At 47.3% G+C, this 21,974-nt stretch overlaps 1 protein-coding gene across 1 annotated transcript in view; it reads right to left on the bottom strand.

Moving 5' to 3' along the window:
- Positions 1-21,974, bottom strand: part of bcas3 (BCAS3 microtubule associated cell migration factor) — a 244,269-nt gene that overhangs the window by 96,403 nt on the left and 125,892 nt on the right. Inside the window, exon 15 of the mRNA XM_072457138.1 lies at positions 18,120-18,444. Coding sequence (XP_072313239.1) covers positions 18,120-18,444 — 325 coding nt within the window. The remainder of the gene's footprint in view (positions 1-18,119; positions 18,445-21,974) is intronic.

Here is a 21,974-nt window from a genome sequence, read left to right as displayed (position 1 = left end):
TTTTATTCTCATTTTTCACGCTTTTCTGGATCTGGAGAAAAGGACAATTCAATTCCAGGTTTTCCATGATGTTCAGGACACGAGTGACTGACAGATCATTTATGACATGGCCTGTTCCACAGAGCTTATCAGACTGGTGGACGTCGTGGACTTTGTTGACTTGGTGAACCTGGTGGAACTCGTGGACTTGGTGGACCTCGTGGACTTGCTGGACCTGGTGGACTTGGTGGACCTCGTGGACTTGGTGGACTTGCTGGACCTGGTTGACCTGGTGGACTTGGTGGACTTGGTGGAACTCGTGGACTTGGTGGACTACTGGACTTGGTTGACCTGGTGGACTTGGTGGACCTCGTGGACCTCGTGGACTTGGTGGACTTGCTGGACCTGGTTGACCTGGTGGACTTGGTGGAACTCGTGGACTTGGTGGACTACTGGACTTGGTTGACCTGGTGGACTTGGTGGACTTGGTGGACCTCGTGGACTTGGTGGACCTGGTGGACTTGCTGGACCTGGTGGACCTCATGCACCCGTTGATTTGGCTGGTCCTCCTGCAGCCGGGAGCACAGGTGACATGGATCTTTGAAGGTTCAGACAGACCTTGGACTCATGTGAGACACGATGAAGGGACGAGCGAAGACATGTGGAAGAGAAAGTGCTGTTCAGCGGGGAATACTTTTACTGCCAGAACCGAGCGTTTGAAGATGAAACTCAAACTGGTATTTTTGAAGTCATCGCGCTCAAGGACGGAATCGTAAAGAATCGTAAAGTGTCCGAGCGAACGGGCCAAAAACAACACGTCCAGATGAAAATGGATGAACCGGGTGAAGGAGGAGAATGTTCTAGAGCAAAAGAACAGAAGCTGCATGTGCACGCTAACATGGATATGTCCTCCTGCTTCCAGCGCCTCCTCCTGCTCCTCCTGCTTCCACCACCTCCTCCTGCTCCCTGCGCCTCCTCCTGCTCCCTGTGCCTCATCCTGCTCCATCCGCCTCATCCTGCTCCTCCTGCTCCCGGCGCCTCCTCCTGCTCCCCTCGTCCTGCTGCTAGCGCCTCCTCCTGCTCCTGGTGCCTCCTCACGCTCCCTCCTCCTGCTCCAAGCGTCTCATCCTGCTACCAGCGCCTCCTCCTGCTCCCAGCGCCTCCTCTTCCTGGCACCTCCTACTCCTCCCGGTGCCTCCTCCTCCTCCCAGCGCCTCCTCCTGCTACCGGCGCCTCCTCCTGCTCCCAGTGCCTTCTCCTGCTCCCAGCACCTCCTCCTGCTCCGCCTCCTCCTCCTGGTGCCTCCTCACGCTCCCTCCTCCTCCTGCTCCCTGTGCCTCCTCCTCCTGCTCCTGCTCCCGGCGCCTCCTCCTCCTGCTCCGTGTTCTTATGTAAACCAGACGCTGCAGGTGAAAGCCGGAGCTGCTTTGGTTATCAGTGTAAATACAGGAGCAACAGGCGAGGACGGGATTTGACTATCGGAGACACAAGACGTTTGACACGTCAACACTCGCCTGCTCTGCGCAGCGGCGCGCGCGGGTGGCACGAGCGGGCACGAGCGGGCGGGCAAGGGCAGAAAAGGAACACTCCAACATCGACCGTGTTTATCTTCTTTTTATTCAAAGTGTCGCAGTCAAATAGAACTCGCGACTTAGATGGTCTCAATAAGCAAATGGCAAAGACTTATTTAAAGGAGACGTATAGAGCGCCCCCTGCAGCGCTCTGGTGGAAATACATCCTCAGAGAACAGACGCAAACCTTATAAAGTTTTTCTTTCTTTCTTTATAGAAATAAGACAATATATTCACAACAAAACGTTTAACATTGAAGAATATAATAAACGGGCGAGGGTTTCTCAGGAGAGTTTGTTCAGGTCGGCACATGTTGCGAGGCTGGTTTTCCGCTAAGAGACAGCAGGGGGCGAAGACGGGCACTTCAAACACCACGGAAATACACACTTAACCATCACAGAGACGTTCAATGAGAAAACGTGACAAAATTCAAACATTAGAGAACTTTGTGAACTTTTCTAACTGCCAAACGTAACAAACACAAAAAAAAAAACGCAATTTGTCTGCAAACGTCAAAATGTACGTTCTTATTTTGCTGCCTCTTTAAAATGAACAGTGATCACGTTTATGTGAGTAACAGGCTGTTCTAAATACTTCTCCTGGTTCTATTTGTACGACTCTAAACTGTACGACTCTTTGAACGTGACGTAAATATGAGCTCTAACCGGTTCTGTTCGCTAAGCTAACCCCCGCCGCGGACGGATCCCCGACGTGGTCTCGAAGCCTTTTCCCTCCCGTAATTGTACGTCAAAATATTAGCTCAGACTTTTTGAGAGGTTTGAATATTGGTCCAGACAGTCAGAACCTGTCACAGATGATGAACCGCTTGAAACAATATCCAAAACAAACTCCGGGCGCTAAAGGGACTCGCCGCTCTCGCTCTCACATCCTTCATAATATCAATATAATAATATCATCATAAACTGTTTCCCCAGCGGACGGAGATGAACAAAGCTTTGAGGAGGAGAAGAAAGCGCTTTTTAAAGGAGAAGAGAAGAGGAGACAGAGGGTCCGGGAGCCCCCTTTGGGGCCCCCTTTGAGCCCCCTTTGGGGCCCCCTTTGAGCCAGAACAAACACATGAAAAGGCCTCAGACGGGAGCGAGGGGAAAAACATGTGTCTCAGAGGACGAGCGTCCTCCGTCCTGAAGGTGTTTCACACGTTTAAAGAGTTTATTATAAATGTGAAGAAGATTTAGGAAAATTGTTTAAACTGGAAGAATGTTCTGGAGTGAAAATCTGTGTTTTTGAAATGTTAAGAATGCAACAGGTGTGAAAGTTATTATTATTATTATGATGATGATTATATATTATGATAATTATTGTATATATATATATATGTATATATATATATATATATATATATATATATATATATATATATATATATATATATGATCATTATTGTGTATTATTATGTATTATGATAATTATTGTATATTATAATTATTATGTATTACAATCATTAGTGTGTATTATTATTATTATATATTACGAACATTATTGTGTATTATAATAATAATAATAATAATAATTATTATTATGTCATCACGTTGGTAATAATCATATTTACAAAATGTGAATAAAGCTTCTGAAGAAGTTCAGAGGGAAAAGAGAAGCAGAGCATGAAACACTTGTGTTCAGATCCATCAAACATGATCATATTTATGATCATAAATATGATCATAAATATGATCATATTTATGATAATAATGTGCAGCTTTTAAACAGGGAAATTAAATTAATGCAATTAAAAAGAATAAAATCTCCATAGAACTGAACACGAGCATGTTTTCTGTGTTTTACAGTCGACTCCACGAGCTGAAGCTGCAGCTCCTCCCACATGAAGACTGACCCCATGTGACACAGAGAGGAGGAGGAGGAGCAGGAGGAGGAGGTGGAGGTGGAGGAGAAAGAGGAAGAGGAGGAGGAAGAAGAGGAGCAGGAAGAGGAGCAGGAGGAGGAAGAGGAGAAGAAAGACGAGGAAGAGGAGGAGGAAGAGGAGGAGGAGCAGGAGGAGGAGGAGGAAGAGGAGCAGGAGGAGGAAGAGGAGGTGATGGAGTGGACATGAAGGATAGAGAAGAGTAAAGTCGTGTCAATTTAATACATTTTTCTGCTTTAAAGATGTTTTTTTAGACACGTTTATTCCAAACACACGATTCAAATACGAGCTTCAATGTCCCAGGATCTGAGTCAGGCTGAGAGACTAAAAACAGACTAAAACTACAGCATGTCTGTGCAGTGAGCGGGCGCTCGCCTCTCCACAAACCTGACTCGTTTCTCTTCGTTTCCATAGAGATGTTGTTCCTGTGGTTATAATATCCCACCGTGTGGCATTAAACGTACTCATCCACCTGAAGAATGTTTTTATATTTAACTTTCTTTTTCTGTGGGATTATGACGGGACTTTCCCCTGGTGAAAGTTCCGCACTGCACCTTTAACTACAAGTCTCATGTCCAGTGACCTTTGACCTGAGCTCTGACCAGAACAACAGCAGCTCTTTATTTCACACTCACCCACAAAGACACCGTTGTCACTGGTTTAGCTCGGTGCTAACGCGATACTAACATTTCAAACTCGATTCAGAAACAAACATTTTTAAACAATAAGCTCTTCTTTTTTACCTTTTTTACGCTTGTTGTGTTTGCGTTCTCTTAAACTCGCTCCGATAAACCTCACATCCTCAAAAACTGTTCACAAAAGGTTAAATGTTCTGTTTATACGATCTTTTTAGCCTCAAATGAGCTTTTAGTGTTTTTATACGGATTATTAGAGCCAGTTTGACTCTAAAAACAGTTTATTCTTTTATTTATTTAGTCGTGTAACACCAGGAGCGCCGGCGTTAGCGTTTAGCGGTCGCTGCACTTCCGTTTGTCAGTTGAAAGACAAACTGGATGGTGCGTGTGTTTTGTTAGCTCTAAAAAGGCCTAGTGTAGAGCGCGAGGCTAATTTCCCGCGATAACAGCCGCGCTGACTTTATAATTATTATTGACTGGACGCGCGGGTGAGTACGTCCGGGCCCCGCTAACGCCGCTAACACCGGGCGGCGCGGCAAGCGGAGCGGCGGCGGCTAATGCATGGAGCGTAATCCCGCCGCACTCTGATGCTTTTAGAGTCACATGTGCGGCGTTCAGCTCGGACGCCGGGCGATTCCCATGTGTGGGAGTCAAGGGGTTAAAGTGGAGCTATCAAGGGGTTAAAGCGGAGCTAACAAGGGGTTGAAGTGGAGCTAACAAGGGGTTAAAGTGGAGCTAACACGGGGTTAAAGTGGAGCTAACGCGGGGTTAAAGTGGAGCTAACACGGGGTTAAAGTGGAGCTAACACAGGGTTAAAGTGGAGCTAACAAGGGGTTAAAGAGGAGCTAACACAGGGTTAAAGTGGAGCTAACACGGGGTTAAAGTGGAGCTAACAAGAGGTTAAAGTGGAGCTAACACAGGGTTAAAGTGGAGCTAACACGGGGTTAAAGTGGAGCTAACACAGGGTTAAAGTGGAGCTAACACGGGGTTAAAGTGGAGCTAACACGGGGTTAAAGTGGAGCTAACACGGGGTTAAAGTGGAGCTAACACGGGGTTAAAGTGGAGCTAACACAGGGTTAAAGTGGAGCTAACACGGGGTTAAAGTGGAGCTAACACGGGGTTAAAGTGGAGCTAACACGGGGTTACAGTGGAGCTAACACGGGGTTAAAGTGGAGCTAACACGGGGTTAAAGTGGAGCTAACACGGGGTTAAAGTGGAGCTAACACAGGGTTAAAGTGGAGCTAACACAGGGTTAAAGTTGAGCTAACAAGGGGTTAAAGTGGAGCTAACAAGGGGTTAAAGTGGAGCTAGTGGAGCTAACACGGGGTTAAAGTGGAGCTAACACGGGGTTAAAGTGGAGCTAACACGGGGTTAAAGTGGAGCTAAAACGGGGGTTAAAGTGGAGCTAACACGGGGTTAAAGTGGAGCTAACACGGGGTTAAAGTGGAGCTAACAAGGGGTTAAAGTGGAGCTAACAAGTGGAGCTAACAAGGGGTTAAAGTGGAGCTAACAAGGGGTTAAAGTGGAGCTAGTGGCGCTAACACGGGGTTAAAGTGGAGCTAACACGGGGTTAAAGTTGAGCTAACACGGGGTTAAAGTGGAGCTAACAAGGGGTTAAAGAGGAGCTAACACGGGGTTAAAGTGGAGCTAACACGGGGTTAAAGTGGAGCTAACAAGCTAACACGGGGTTAAAGTGGAGCTAACACGGGGTTAAAGTGGAGCTAACAAGCTAACACGGGGTTAAAGTGGAGCTAACACGGGGTTAAAGTGGAGCTAACACGGGGTTAAAGTGGAGCTAACACAGGGTTAAAGTGGAGCTAACACGGGGTTAAAGTGGAGCTAACACAGGGTTAAAGTGGAGCTAAGACTTTAGATTAAAACTCTGTGGAACATGTTTGTGGTTCAGGAGGAAGAAAAAGTCAAAGTGTTTGAATTATAAAATAAAAGAGATAAAGTTGAAGCTTTTAGAGTTTTACAAATATTTTGAGAATGTTTAAGCGTCAAATGCAGTAATATTGATACAGTCAAAAGAACTTCATTTATCAAGTTATTTTTATCTAAATTGTTTAAGACTCAAAACCTTCAGGTGACGTCACTTTGACCATTTCAGACCAATATTAAGAGAATATAATGTCTAATAACATCATTAAAAAAACACATTATTGAAAAAATAAAAAAAAGATTAAGAAAAAAATGGAAAGGCTAAATAAATATATCACATACTTGAATAAAAAGTACTTTCTGAACACTGACAAACATCTAACTAACTACTTTATAGATTCATATTGTGTCCCTAAAATAGAGTGATATGATTATTATGAAATAAATGATTTATTTTCTAATTGTTTAAATTTTGCTGGAAATTCACATGTTTTAAAGCGATTTTAATCCTGCAAATGAGTCAACAAGTAGTGACTAAATAAAACAAAAAAATAATTAAAAATAAAATAAATGATTGGCACATCTTCATCGAACATATTTATTTTGGGGCAGATAAATCTACTTTCTCTCTAACTTTCACAGAAAAATCAATTAAACCGTTTTGACAAACATATTTTTTCAAAAGACTCTTTGCTAAATGTGGCTAAAAAACATAACAATTTAAAAAATACTACACAAAAGGCAAAAATGAAAGCTAAACACTGACAAAACATGAACTAAAAAAACAGAAACATCATTTAAACGTATCTTTTGTGCAAAAAACGCCGGGTTTGACGACAACAAAGTCTGGAAAAAGTGTTGAAAAATGGCCTTTTGTGGTGCAGTGGCAGAGCAGCACAAAACTAAAGGGTACACAGTTCTGCACGGCACAGAGCGGTGCAGAGCCGCACAGAGCCGTACAGAGCGCTGCAGAGTATTCCCAGTGCGCGGTGCAAACAGCAGGAGTTGTTTTAGCCGGAGGAAGTGGCCCATTCATAAAAAGCCTAAACGAGCAGCTCTTTTCCCTTCTGGAGATGTGTATCTGCAGATCTGCTCCTCTTCCAGTCACCGCACAAACCTGGCCTTACAGCGCCACTCGTGGGCCAGAGGAGGAACTGCACAGGGCAGGGCCGAGTGGGAGTCTGAGCAGGAGCGAAACTGTGTCACGTTTAAGGCTTGGGAAAATGTGCTTTAAGAACAAAGACGTAATAAGAACAATCTGTCTTTGTGGACGTGTTATTCCTGTTTAGTTGTGACTGATTCTGATGTTTTTCTGTCACAGTTTAAGTTTAGAATCACAAAATGCCCCAAAAAACACACAAAAACATGTCACGTTCATAAATGCTCATAATAATGGAAATGTTGTGTTGTATTTGTTGTTTCTTTGTGGGTTTTATTCATTTCTGAAGCTTTATTTAAGCAGGTTTAACACACAAAAGCCCAGCTCCTGTGTGCGGCGTGTCATTGTTCACACACGGCTGCGTGAAAAGAGGATAATCCAGGTCATGTGAGATTAAAACGGTTAAAAATGTTGTGGTTTACTAAAGGATAAAAGAAAATGTGCCGATTGTTTTAGTGAATCTGGTATTATGGTTTTAAACAGGTTTGAGGATATTTAACATTCATTTTTAACTGTCTTTATGGCTCAGAACGACACATTTTGACTGCGAGTGAGCGCCACCTCCACAGATCTGACCTGGAGCTCGACCTGGAGGCCTCGCATGCTCGTCTCCATGGAGATAAGATACACACTGTGGAACATTCCAGGCAAAACAACAGACTCATCATCATAATCAAATATGAACTCAAAATGTCCAGGAAAGAATAAACGACTCAATAAAACACTTTAGTTATAAATATTCTCCATCTTCAGACTTTTGTCCCGATATTTCAACCTTCATTTGTTTAAAAATGTGTTTTAAAAGTCCAAACGCTCGATGTAAATAATAGTTTGAAGATAATGAAGCTTTAAAACAGAAGCAATTTAAAAACAGACAAATTTAACCAAAAGACAAAACCTTTAATGACTCCACGAGTTTTAACCCTTCTTTCCCGTGCCACGCCCCTTATTTTATCTGTTCTATCTGGCCCCGCCCACCTGTTTTAATGTTGTTTCATGTCTGTTTTTGTTTCATTGTTTTATGTGTGTTTTATGTCTGATTTGTTGCTACGCCGCGCGCTGCTACACCACACTTTACGCCACGCGCTACGCCGCACTTTACAACTCCTGACAGTGCTCCTGCCAGTGCTCCTGTCAGTGCTTCTGCCAGTGCTCCTGACGGTGCTCCTGACAGTGCTCCTGCCAGTGCTCCTGTCAGTGCTCCTGCCAGTGCTCCTGCCAGTGCTCCTGACAGTGCTCCTGCCAGTGCTCCTGCCAGTGCTCCTGACGGTGCTTCGGCCAGTGGCTCCTGACAGTGCTCCTGCCAGTGCTCCTGCCGGTGCTCCTGCCAGTGCTCCTGACAGTGCTCCTGCCAGTGCTCCTGCCAGTGCTCCTGACGGTGCTTCGGCCAGTGGCTCCTGACAGTGCTCCTGCCAGTGGCTCCTGACAGTGCTCCTGCCAGTGCTCCTGCCGGTGCTCCTGCCAGTGCTCCTGACGGTGCTTCTGCCAGTGTTCCTGCCAGTGCTCCTGACGGTGCTCCTGACGGTGCTCCTGCCAGTGCTCCTGCCAGTGCTCCTGCCGGTGCTCCTGCCGGTGCTCCTGACAGTGCTCCTGCCAGTGCTCCTGTCAGTGCTTCTGCCAGTGCTCCTGACGGTGCTCCTGACAGTGCTCCTGCCAGTGCTCCTGTCAGTGCTCCTGCCAGTGCTCCTGTCAGTGCTCCTGCCAGTGCTCCTGACAGTGCTCCTGCCAGTGCTCCTGACGGTGCTTCGGCCAGTGGCTCCTGACAGTGCTCCTGCCAGTGCTCCTGACGGTGCTTCTGCCAGTGCTCCTGCCAGTGCTCCTGCCGGTGCTCCTGACGGTGCTCCTGTCAGTGCTCCTGCCAGTGCTCCTGCCAGTGCTCCTGCTTGTGAACATGAATAATCCTGATGTTTCTTCTCACAGCGGTCGTGACACAAAAGCCTGACGTTTGTTCTGCTTGTGTCCAAAAGCACATTGTTCCCACATTACGGCGCCGCGCTGCAGCGTTCGTGTTAAGTTTGTCCTTCTCTGCGAACCCGATGTTTTTGTGCGTGGGCCGACGACAGATGCGAGCTCAGGGAGGAGCGCTCCAGATTAAACACCGACATCAAACCCAAATAAGCAGAACGTCAGGCGCTAATAGCGAGCCAGGAAGTGTTCTTTTTATCAACATGTGAATTAACAGCTTCCTGTCACACCTTGTTTTTCGGGGGCCTCCTCACATTTCGTCTGAACCGGTGCCAGGACGAGAAAGGGCCGGAGCGGGACCACCGGGCGACGGCGGTGAGTAATGCCCCAGTGTTGATGTTTGGAGGCCGAGCAGCGGAGGATAAACTGATTAGATGTGTACGTGTGACGGGCGCCGCGGCGCGCTGTCATAGCTGTTACAGAGGAGCGTCCAGGGCCACGTCCAGGGTCCAGCCGCGTCCAGGGTCCAGGGTCGAGCCGCGTCCAGGGTCAAGCCGCGTCCAGGATCCTGCCGCGTCCAGGGTCGAGCCACGTCAAGGGTCAAGCTGCGTCCAGGGTCAAGCCACGTCAAGGGTCAAGCTGTGTCCAGGGCCGAGCCGCCTAACCTTCTTACATTGCTATTTGTGCTTCATATATGTCCAGAGTGTTTTTTTGATTGATTCCCACAGTGTTTAGCTTTAGTACAGACTATCTCCTTTCCTCCAATCTCCAAACTGACGGGCGGTGTTCACAGGACCGCGTCATCATCCCACCTCACCCTGTGGGGGACACACTACGTCACGGGTGGGCGGGGCACACACGCTCTCTCTGAGACTACGTCACGGGTGGGCGGGGCACACACGCTCTCTCTGAGACTACGTCACGGGTGGGCGGGGCACACACGCTCTCTCTGAGACTACGTCACGGGTGGGCGGGGCACACACGCTCTCTCTGAGACTACGTCACGGGTGGGCGGGGCACACACGCTCTCTCTGAGACTACGTCACGGGTGGGCGGGGCACACACGCTCTCTCTTGAGACTACGTCACGGGTGGGCGGGGCACACACGCGCTCTGAGACTACGTCACGGGTGGGCGGGGCACACACGCTCTCTCTGAGACTACGTCACGGGTGGGCGGGGCACACACGCTCTCTCTGAGACTACGTCACGGGTGGGCGGGGCACACACGCTCTCTCTGAGACTACGTCACGGGTGGGCGGGGCACACACGCGCTCTGAGACTACGTCACGGGTGGGCGGGGCACACACGCTCTCTCTGAGACTACGTCACGGGTGGGCGGGGCACACACGCTCTCTCTGAGACTACGTCACGGGTGGGCGGGGCACACACGCTCTCTCTGAGACTACGTCACGGGTGGGCGGGGCACACACGCGCTCTGAGACTACGTCACGGGTGGGCGGGGCACACACGCGCTCTGAGACTACGTCACGGGTGGGCGGGGCACACACGCTCTCTCTGAGACTACGTCACGGGTGGGCGGGGCACACACGCTCTCTCTGAGACTACGTCACGGGTGGGCGGGGCACACACGCGCTCTGAGACTACGTCACGGGTGGGCGGGGCACACACGCTCTCTCTGAGACTACGTCACGGGTGGGCGGGGCACACACGCTCTCTCTGAGACTACGTCACGGGTGGGCGGGGCACACACGCTCTCTCTGAGACTACGTCACGGGTGGGCGGGGCACACACGCGCTCTGAGACTACGTCACGGGTTGGGCGGGGGAGCCAGATGGCTCTTCACAAGGGTGGGGGCAAATATCAAACCAAGCCGTCTGCATTTCCGGGTTGGTGAGGGGGTCCAAGGTCTGGGTGATATTTCTTAACTATTATGTTAAGGGTGTTGCACAACACTTATTATTATCAATGATACACTTAGGATAGACTAGGAAACGTGAAAAAAAGCATGTTATGGCACCTTTAAACGTCCAATTCTCGTCTACAAACTGCTCATCTGACCTCTGACCTTTCACAGTAAGTTGTATGCGTTTTATTCATTTATTTTATTATTTTACTTTCACTTTCAACGACTCTGAGTCTGAACTTCTACAAACAAACCTGCTTCACCAAAACAACAACAACAACGCTGTGGTTTTCTTCCAGCAAAGCTATAAATCTACAAAGTCAAACGTATTGTTTTAGAAATCTCAAACTTTAACCGTCACAACCAGAATTCAGAATGACACGATTGTTAATGCGAAATCCACTAAAAACGAGCTGCAAAAGTCCCTGGCGTTCTGGACGGTCCAGAAGCCCGGAGAGGTCAGAAACGACACTCGTCGGCCTGTCCCATAAATAACCCCGGAGCGGATCCAAAATAGCCGCTCGGAGTCCAAACAGTGACAAGGCGACAACACATTTGCACTTTTTTATTTTTAGCCGCCGCGTTTTTTCTCCGTGGCGTTGTTGCCCCGGCAGCTCCGGGGCCAGAGGATGTATACTTTTCTCCACTTCCTTCCGCAGAAATAATCAACGTTGGCCCCTCGTCCGCCGCGCTGTTGTGGCTTCGGCCGTCCCCGGCGAGCGTGGCGGCCGGCGGGGGAAGACAAAACGGCCCAGATTCATACCCCGGGCCCAGACAAACAGCCGGAAAGAGGCCGACGGCAGCAGAATGCGGCGGAGAGAGCGAGGTTTTCTGCGCCCGCGGCGGAGAATAATAATAATAATAATAATGGAGCTTTATCGACGCCGGTGGCACGGAGGCTAAATTTAAAAAGGCGACGGCGGCGGCGGCAGGATGGCGTGGCGTGACTCCGCTCCCATCTGTTACGCGGCCCTGATAATGGCCCACGACATGAGGACGGTCAGCGAACGTGTGAAAAGGACAGAGAATGGAAGCGTTCGGGAAAAACACGGAGGGAATTCGTCTTGAAGAGTGAAACGTGCAAATACTGAGATATAATATATTCTAGAGTCGCAACCATCAATCAGCCAACTGTAGCACGCCGATGATGACCAATAATTAATGGTATTTTAATTGTTGTTATCTGGACTGTGCAGACTCTCACATTATTAAAGGACACATATTATGCTAAATGTACCGTATTTTCCACACTATAAGTTGCACCTTTTTTCATAGTTTTGTCCGGGGTGCGACTTATACTCCAGAGCAACTTGTATGTGATATTATTCTTTATTTTCACAACCACAAGAGGGCGCTCTAGGCTCTAAGCGACGCAGAAGAAGACTATGCACTTCCTCTTCCTCTGGAGTTTGTGGAGTTGTTTAGAAGTGACACAGAGGAAGAAGAATTCAGTGGATTTAGTGATTTGGGGTAAAACTGATGCTTTGCTAAACTTGTTAGCATGTTAGCATGTTCTTTATGCTATAGTTATCTGAATAACTGTTCATATGTTACGCTAACATACCAGACACTTACCACAGTTCTGTCTGTGCCTCATGTAGCTGAAGGTGTTAGCGTTAGCATACGTCATGTAGCTGAAGGTGTTAGCGTTAGCATACGTCATGTAGCTGAAGGTGTTAGCGTTAGCATACGTCATGTAGCTGAAGGTGTTAGCGTTAGCATACGCCATGTAAATGAAGGTGTTAGCGTTAGCATACAAGATTTATATTCTGACAAACATTCTGTACGACGTCTTCACAGACAGAAGACGTTTATCACACACACACACACACACACACACTACACACACACACACACACACACACACACACACTACACACACACACACACACACACACACACACACTACACACACACACACACACACACACACACACACTACACACACACACACACACACACACACTACACACACACACACACACTACACACACACACACACACACACACACACTACACACACACTACACACACACACACACTACACACTACACACACACACACACACACACACACACACTACACACACACACACACACTACACACACACACACACACACACAAACACACACACACACACACACACAAACACACACACACACACACACACCTCGTCACAGCGGCGTGTGCGGCGTCTGGAGACATTGCTGTGATTCACACAATGAATATGTTTGTTTTATGTGTAACTTCAAGTCAAGAGACAATAATTTGACAAAAACAATAATTTGACCTTTTAAAGACATAAATAAAGTGCACGTGAAGGGAAATGTAAAGCATCCAAACTGTATTAAGTTTGGCTTATTTAATTAGCATCATTCTTTTTTCATTATTTTATTATTTATTTAGTTATTTATTATTTTATGTATTATGTCATGTATTATTTTAAGTTTAATGTAATTTATAATTTACTTTAATTAATTTATTTGTCTTAATGTGTTTGTTTGTTTTTGTTTGTTTGTTTTTTTGACTAACTTTGGCGATAATGAAGCTCAAGTGAAATGACAAAACCCCAAATATTTCTAAAATCCTGCTCGTTTACTTTATGTACAGTTCAGATAAAAAACTTTTTGATCTCAAAATTTGTTGATTAATACAAATAAATCACGGTATATTTGTTCAGATACTGTATTTTCTGGAGTATAAGTCGCACCAGCCAAAAACTGCATAATAGAGAAGAAAAAATACATATATATAAAACAAATATATAAGTCGCACTGGAGTATAAGTATAAGTATATAAGTATAAATATAAGTATAAGTCGCTCCCCGGCCAAAACTATGAAAAAAGCGACTTATAGTCCGGAAAATACTGTAAATGTTCCTTAAAGGTGGAATGGACGATTTCTTTCAGCAAATTTTTTATCGTATTTCCTCGTGGCGTGGATAAATCATTTGTCCTGCCACGTATCAATCATAAAACGCACCTGTCGTTCACCTGCAGCCGCGTGTGGCTCGTCCCCACGTTTCCGCGTGCCTAAGCGCATGGATCTATCATAATATAGTTCCCTCAGTGTACGGGGCAAAATGAAGACGGTGAAAGACAGTTCGAGCTGACGCAGAAGTGGACAGAAATCTACGGGAGACGAGCGATGCGATGTGCTCCGTTGCGCTAATAAACAAACGCACGTGTGTTATATCAGTCCACACGGGGGAGTGGCATGTGCACTTCCGCCTGCGTTCTCAAATCGCCGAAAAATCGTCCATACCGCCTTTAAATCAGTGTTTTTTCCACGTTGTCATTTACACATTAAATATCTGTTCTTGGTCCTGGATTTTATCAAATAATTTCCCGCCAAAAACTGTGACTTGGCTGGTGCCACTTATAGTCCGGAGAATACGGTAAGTCGTTATGTTGCACTAATGTTCCAAACGCAGCTTTTATAAATGACAGTTGTAGAATTATTATTGGACAGATGTAACGCCCGCGGTGGAAGAAAAGAGTAAAAATGTACTTTATCTTAATTTATGAGTCAAACTGTGTCAAAATAAACACTTAACTAAGACTAAACTAAGGTTAATTATGAATAAAATCAGCAGTTTTCATTTTAATTACATTTCTAATTACAGCACATTTCTGCCGGATCAGGAACTTATTGTGACGCGATATCTATAATTGTACATAATATTGTGCTTTAGAAGGAGTCGTTGTGTTTGTTTGTCTCGTTTCCTTCATTTCAGTCGATAAAAAGTGATAAAAGATGTTTAATGTTTTTTTCAGGCCGATTTTGAACCATTTTCACCTCAAAACTGACACAAAAATCCCTCATGTCTCGGAAACTAATGACCAAATGTAACTTAAATAAACGGCTGGACGGTGCGTCTGGCTGACCGCTCCGTCTGGCTGACCGCTCTGTCTGGCTGACCGCTCTGTCTGGCTGACCGCGCGCACAGGGTCCAGGACTAATTGTGGACAGGTGGACTTAATGCGCCTTTGAAACAAAAGCGTGATTTACGAGCCTGATCTCTAGACCTCGGCTTTCAACACGGCTACTACAAGAGCCATCTGACCGGTGTCTCCGCTTTCCCCTGCCCTCCCGTCGCACCTCATCAGTTTAGGGGCCGGTCACTTTCACCTCGCCGCGGCGCGTTTGAAGCGGCCGCGCCCCCGTCCGAGGTGACGGGCGTGAGTTTGAGGTCCGGGGGCGTGTTCTTCACAGTCTGCCCCCGGAATGTGTGCGCGAGCGTTCTGAGGGTGAGGCGGGTGAGGATGGGTGAGGATGGGTGAGGGTGGGTGAGGATGGGTGAGGGTGGGTGAGGATGGGTGAGGATGGGTGAGGATGGGTGAGGGCGGGTGAGGATGGGTGAGGATGGGTGAGGATGGGGGGATGGGTGAGGGCGGGTGAGGACGGGTGAGGATGGGTGAGGACGGGTGAGGATGGGTGGGGATGGGTGAGACGGGTGAGGCGGGTGAGGATGGGTGAGGATGGGTGAGGATGGGTGAGACAAACCGCATTTTTATGTCATTTATCTGCTCTCCGGTAACAACGTAAAAGAGGCTTGAGGCTAGTTAGCATTTAGCGCTAATGAAAATGATCATCTCAAATGAAACAACAAAACGTTTACGCGTCAAAAGTGACTTAAAAGATGAACTCTGAGAGAGAACAGAGAGAGAACAGAGAGAGAACAGAGAGAGAACAGAGAGAGAACAGAGAGAGAACAGAGAGAGAACAGAGAGAGAACAGAGAGAGAACAGAGAGAACAGAGAGAGAACAGAGAGAGAACAGAGAGAGAACAGAGAGAGAACAGAGAGAGAACAGAGAGAGAACAGAGAGAGAACAGAGAGAGAACAGAGAGAGAACAGAGAGAGAACAGAGAGAACAGAGAGAGAACAGAGAGAGAACAGAGAGAGAACAGAGAGAGAACAGAGAGAGAACAGAGAGAGAACAGAGAGAGAACAGAGAGAGAACAGAGAGAGAACAGAGAGAACAGAGAGAACAGAGAGAGAACAGAGAGAGAACAGAGAGAGAACAGAGAGAACAGAGAGAGAACAGAGAGAACAGAGAGAGAACAGAGAGAGAACAGAGAGAACAGAGAGAGAACAGAGAGAACAGAGAGAGAACAGAGAGAGAACAGAGAGAACAGAGAGAGAACAGAGAGAGAACAGAGAGAACAGAGAGAGAACAGAGAGAACAGAGAGAGAACAGAGAGAGAACAGAGAGAACAGAGAGAGAACAGAGAGAACAGAGAGAGAACAGAGAGAGAACAGAGAGAACAGAGAGAGAACAGAGAGAGAACAGAGAGAGAACAGAGAGAACAGAGTTAAAAGAGAGAGAAAAGCACATTTAGCCTAATACGTGTCCATTAAAGCCGTTTGTGTATTTGTCTAGCACAGACGTGATTGGACAAGTGCTTAATGTGTTTTTTCTGTGGATTGTGCAGCGTTCGTTTATGTTGTGTTCATAGAAAGGCCCGTCCCAGCTGAGCGACCGGCCCCGCCCCCCGTCCCCCGTCCCACTGTGAGACAAGAGCTCCAGCCGATGTTATCTAACTTTGACCCTCGACTTTCTTTCTCCCCCTCCGGCGTTTCCTCTGAACTGGTGCGTGGGCGTGTGTGGGGGCGTGTCCACAGTGTCCACAGGCCGCTCGCTCTGAACTGGCCCCTCGGACATGGCCTCGTCCCGTCCGCTTGTCAAACACGTGTGGTGCCAGGGTCTCGCCGAGGTCTCGCCGGGGTGTCAGGGTGTCGCCGGGGTGCCAGGGTCTCGTCGGGGTGCCGGGGTCTAGCTGGGGTGCCGGGGTCTAGCTGGGGTGCCGGGGTCTCGCCGGGGTCTCACTGGGGTGCCGGGGTCTCGCTGGGGTGCCGGGGTCTCGATGTGGTGCCGGGGTCTCGCTGGGGTGCCGGGGTCTCGCTGGGGTGCCGGGGTCTCGCTGGGGTGCTGGGGTCTAGCTGGGGTGCCGCCGTGGTGCCGGGGTCTCGCCGTGGTGCCGGGGTCTAGCTGGGGAGCCGGGGTCTCGCCGGGGTCTAGCTGGGGTGCCCGTGTCTCGCTGGAGTGCAGGGGTCTCGCCGGGGTGCCAGGGTCTCGCGCGTGAACCTTCTCGACCCCCGCGAGGCGTTACCAGGGGTCAAATATCGGCCGCCGCTTTCCAGGAACGTGCGGAGCGACTGAGCGGACCGAGCGACGGGGCAAAACAAGCAAACGCTGATGTATTTGTCTTCTCTGAAACACTGCACCAGGATCTCACACGCTGACGTTTCATTGGACAATTAGGACATGAGGCCCAGTGAAGGAGGCGGAGTCACAACATTCATCCAAAGTCTCCAAGTCAAAGAGTTTGAAATGTAAAGCTCGAGATGTTTGGGTTAAAATGATACAGTGAAAATGACAGTAGTATGTGTTATGGCCCTCCGTCTGCCCCTTGCTGGTGAGACAGAGGACTTCTTTACCTTCCTCTCCACTTTGGATCATTCTGAGTGACTTGTTTTAGGTGAAATGAACATTGATTGGTCCAAAAACCCAACTAAAAACTATTGTAATGAATTAAACCTCGATCTGACCATGAAAACCCTCTTAAAGATACATTACTGGACATTATCTACAGCAGAATGACCGATGTAGTGGCGTCTTTCTTCTGGACCTTAGTGACCACTGTCCTATTGGGTGTGAGCGGAACAATGCTGAAGTCCATATCAAGTATAACTGTTAAAAGCTCCTATAAATATTTTAATGAACAAGCATTTCTGTCTGACCGTTTCTATAGTGACCAGAACCCAACACAGCACTGGACTTTTTCATTAAGACATTTAAGTGATGCTATTACTGATGAACACGCCCCTCTTAAAAGAGTCAGGGTCAGAAAGAAGAATAATCCCCAGTTCTGTCCAGACATCGCTGCGTTATCTCAAACGTGTGACAAAGCCTGAGCAGACGCCACGGCAACCAAATCAGCAGCAGAGCAATAAATATGTCTCGACTGTTTGTAAAGCCAAAACATCTTACTACGTCATAACTTTCACTGTTAAATCCTTTTTCCTCTTGCCACGTCTCCGGGCGTGGCCACCTTTTGCCACGTCTCCGGGCGTGGCCACCTCTTGCCACGTCTCCGGGCGTGGCCACCTGTTGCCACGTCTCCGGGCGTGGCCACCTCTTGCCACGTCTCCGGGCGTGGCCACCTCTTGCCACGTCTCCGGGCGTGGCCACCTCTTGCCACGTCTCCGGGCGTGGCCAAACGCTCAGTCGTTCCTTACCGTGCAGCGGTGATCCGGACGGACTGCTGGACAGGCCCGGGATGGGGCTGCAGCGCCCGCCGATGCCGGCCGCTCCCGCCAGGATGCAGGCCCCCGCTCCGACCCCGGCTCCGCCCCCCGCCGCCGCCCGGTTCAGCTCCTGCTCGATCTCCTCCAGCCCGGCGCTCTTCTGGAAGCGGGACATGCGGTTGACCACGCGGGGCGACATGTGTGTGCGGGCGCAGGGGCCGCCGCCGTACGGGTTTATGGGGAACACGTGGGTGGTGCCGCGGAGGGTGCTGACCGCCACCCAGCGACTGTCCGGGCTGAAGCACATGTCCTGCACCTGAGGGGGAGCAGAGGGGTCAAGCTGCACATTAGAATGGGTTTAAAAGAGTCAGATCTTTGTTCTGACGGTTCACTTAATGTCTTTCTCTTCTCTTTACCCTGGTTTTCAACAACAATCTGGAAAAAGTGTAAAGTTCATTTAAACTTAGTGCTAAAGAAACTGCGTGGCACTGGCAGAACCATTAAAATGACTCAGATCTCGACCTAAAACAACTGTATGTCAAAAGTGAAAAGGTAATTAAACTTCACTCCTAAAACTTCCGCAGACTCACTTCATACTTTAGTTCATAGAAATCGTTATTATACTAATCACATTTTTGGTAGACGACTAAACAATGTGTGGACTAAGACTCCACCGACCACTTGATCGACCAAACTAAAGACCTCCAGGTTTAGAGGTGTGTAGTTGGCAGATAGCGCGCTGATATGGGAAAGAATCGAGATAAAAGTGATGTGTCCATCCCGGAGACACTTTGAATTGCCTTGTGTCTGAAATGTGCTCTACAAATAAACTTGCCTTGCCTTTAGGTTCCGTTAAATCCGTTTGGAAAGTCTTTCACTTCAGCTCTTTTGTCCTACACATTTAGTATCTCTGCTGAACCCGGGACGTTTGACGCAGTCGCCGGGCTCCAGTCGGGTTTCGTTCCCGTCGTTGGCGTCGGCCCAAACGCCGCCATTTTTGCAGCCGAGGCACAAGATGGAGTCTCGTGATTTTTTGCGAACTCATAAATATTGTGAAACTGCACGGTAGAGATCCGGACGCCATAACTGAGACGACGCCGTCTTTTGTGAAATGGTCGTTCGGTCTCGGAAATGTCATTCTCGCTGCGGCCGAAACCTCTCGATTTCTAAAACAGATCTACGTCCGGTCGACTTTCCCTTTGACCTTTAAGACGTTGACCACTCCTGGACGAATGAGAGATTACGCACAATATCTTGCATCGATTAAACGTGATTGTACCTCACTCTTATGTCTGTAAAAGTACCACAGAGTATATTTTTATTGTACTACACAACTTTACTTTTAAATGTACCACAATATTTGAAATGCTACTGCACGACGCTCATTTCCAGACATAAATTACAATTGTTTCTGTTCCGCGGTTACGTCACTTTTCCCCCCGTCGTTGCGAAACGCGCGGAACATGCCAGAAGTATTAGCCCTGGCCGACCTCGCCGACTTGTTTACGGCGCGTGTAAACACTTCGTGCGGACGGAGAGCGCAAGCCGAAGGTGGCAAAGCGACGATAAACAAACGCGCTCCATTGTTTGGCGCTCGCTGAACCGCGGCTAACTCCGGGATGCCGCTAGCAGATAGCATCTCGGAGTATGCGAAACACGCCAGACGCGGGACGGGCGGGAGACAATGCCATCGCCGCCGCCGCGCGCACAACCGGGTTATTTATAAGTGCGATTGGCGACGGAGCTAAGCGCTACATGCTAAAGGTCAGGGGTATTCTGGAGCTATTGCGCAGTAGGTGCAGATCGAGAGCAGAGCAGGTTATTTATAGTTTGTACAGGCAAATATTTAAGCAAAAACAGGATTTAATGGATAAACTTAGACAGGAGTAACTTTATAATTAGTTATATTCACAAGTGGAATCAATATGAGCAACGACTGATGTTTTATTCAAGCGTTTGGCCCGGTTTATCTACAGAGACGTTTAGACCCGGAAGCAAAATCTGCAGTCGACGTTTCAATAATGAAACTATGTTGGTATAAACCTTAAAAACTGACTTTCATAACTGTTTATTAGTCAAGTTCTGGTCCGTTTGTTCACTTGGAAACAACATTGTCCAGTCTGCTCTTAAAGATGTTTTATTATTTCATTTAATCATCTTTATAAATAGATGTTTTCTCCAAATGTATTTTTCTCCCACAGACACATGAAGATCGGTCCTTAAATTGCCTCCTAAGCACCAAATTATACAATATTGGACTTTGAAAATTGTGTGATATTTAAACGAATGTGTCGCCAAAAATAACAAGAAATTTAAACCAGTTTTTAGCAGATTTTTTTTTTATTTATATGTCTCTAATTTGTGACATTTTGGCCGTTTTTACACAAAAAATTACTCATTTTTACACGTAAACACCACATGATGGAAAACTTGTAACACATTTGTCTAATTAAAGGGAGCATTTGAAACTGATAGCTCTAGATTAAAGATGTTTTCCTTTTCATCTCATTAAATGTGACTTTACATCACACAAACCTCATCAATATTGACATGTTCTGTTTGTTCCTTTAAAGACGAGTAAACGACGTCCTTTGTTGTGGACGTTCTCTCCAATCGAAATGTTTAACGTGCTAAATATTTGACCGTCAGTGACTCGAGTCTGACCGACGTGCCACGCCCTTTCGATTGTATTTTTAACAGTAGCAGAGGCGTGTAATCTTATCTCGATCCGTCACATTCCTGTGATCTTTTATCATCACACCATCAGTTCAGAAACGCACAAAACAAACGCACAATACAAACATTTCAAACGCCGCTGCAGTTCTACGGAAGAGCTTTGATTCCACGATGATAATAAACATGTACCAGAATAGAATGAACACAAATAAAGATAAAAAAGATCACGATTGTGTCTCAAATCTGAATCTGAATTATACTTTTTAATCCAGAGGTCGATCTGAGCGAGTCACAAAAAGTATTTTAGTAATTCCAGTTTGTGTGTGTGAGGGGCGTGGCTAAAGCTAGCGTGCACAGGAACAGTTTTGCCTCATTTCTTTGACTTCTCTCAAAGCCTCTACACCGCGTTTGACCCTCTCTTTATGTCATGCTAATGCTAATGTCAGACGCATTATGACCTGTAAATATCAGATTGTGGCTCTTGACAAAGCGAGTGCCGTGCGGCCATAAACAGGAAACGGCTGTCGCTAACGTGCCTTGCTAGCTTTGTGACAGGCTCGACATATAAGTTAGCATCGGTGGAAATACGGCGCTTTAATATCAAGTCAGGGATTCGTTTGAAGATGAAAGATTATGTTTTTGTTTGTATCAGTGTTTTTCCGTCCACTCCAAAGTAAACCAGTGGAAACGTGGCTCTAACTTAAAACATAAACGTATGTACATATACTAAAGCGTTCATTCAAAAGTATTCTAACGCTAAAGAGTGAAACATGTATTTAGTTAGCCATCAGTTTATCGGTTCATTTGCGTGTTTGGGTTAATACATCGTAATTAATGTTTTGCTGTTAAAAAGTGCAGATTTTTTCCTCGTAACGTTCGCTTTTTCACGTTCAATCTCGAGCTCTACAAACGTGATCTTACACAACCCGAGTAAACCTGTCGTGCTCTCGAGACGTCGCTTTCACATCGTGGCGCATACCAAAAAATCCCAAACCCTCGCCCTCGTCTCTTATCGCTCTGGATCGCGGCGAAACTAAAGCGGTCATTTACCGTCCGAGCACTGACAGGTCCCATTACGGGCAATTACCGCAACACAAAGTCGACCATTCTCGGCGCGCTCGGAGCGGTTTGGAGGTCAGCGTCTGGAATGCGCGAGATGGACCCATTAAC

Source organism: Eucyclogobius newberryi, unplaced genomic scaffold (assembly GCF_026437365.1).
Source record: "Eucyclogobius newberryi isolate DKJ021-1_F unplaced genomic scaffold, fEucNew1.0.hap1 SCAF_10, whole genome shotgun sequence".
In the NCBI taxonomy this organism is placed as follows: Eukaryota; Metazoa; Chordata; class Actinopteri; order Gobiiformes; family Gobiidae; genus Eucyclogobius; species Eucyclogobius newberryi.
This window is presented reverse-complemented; position numbering and strand designations above follow the sequence as displayed.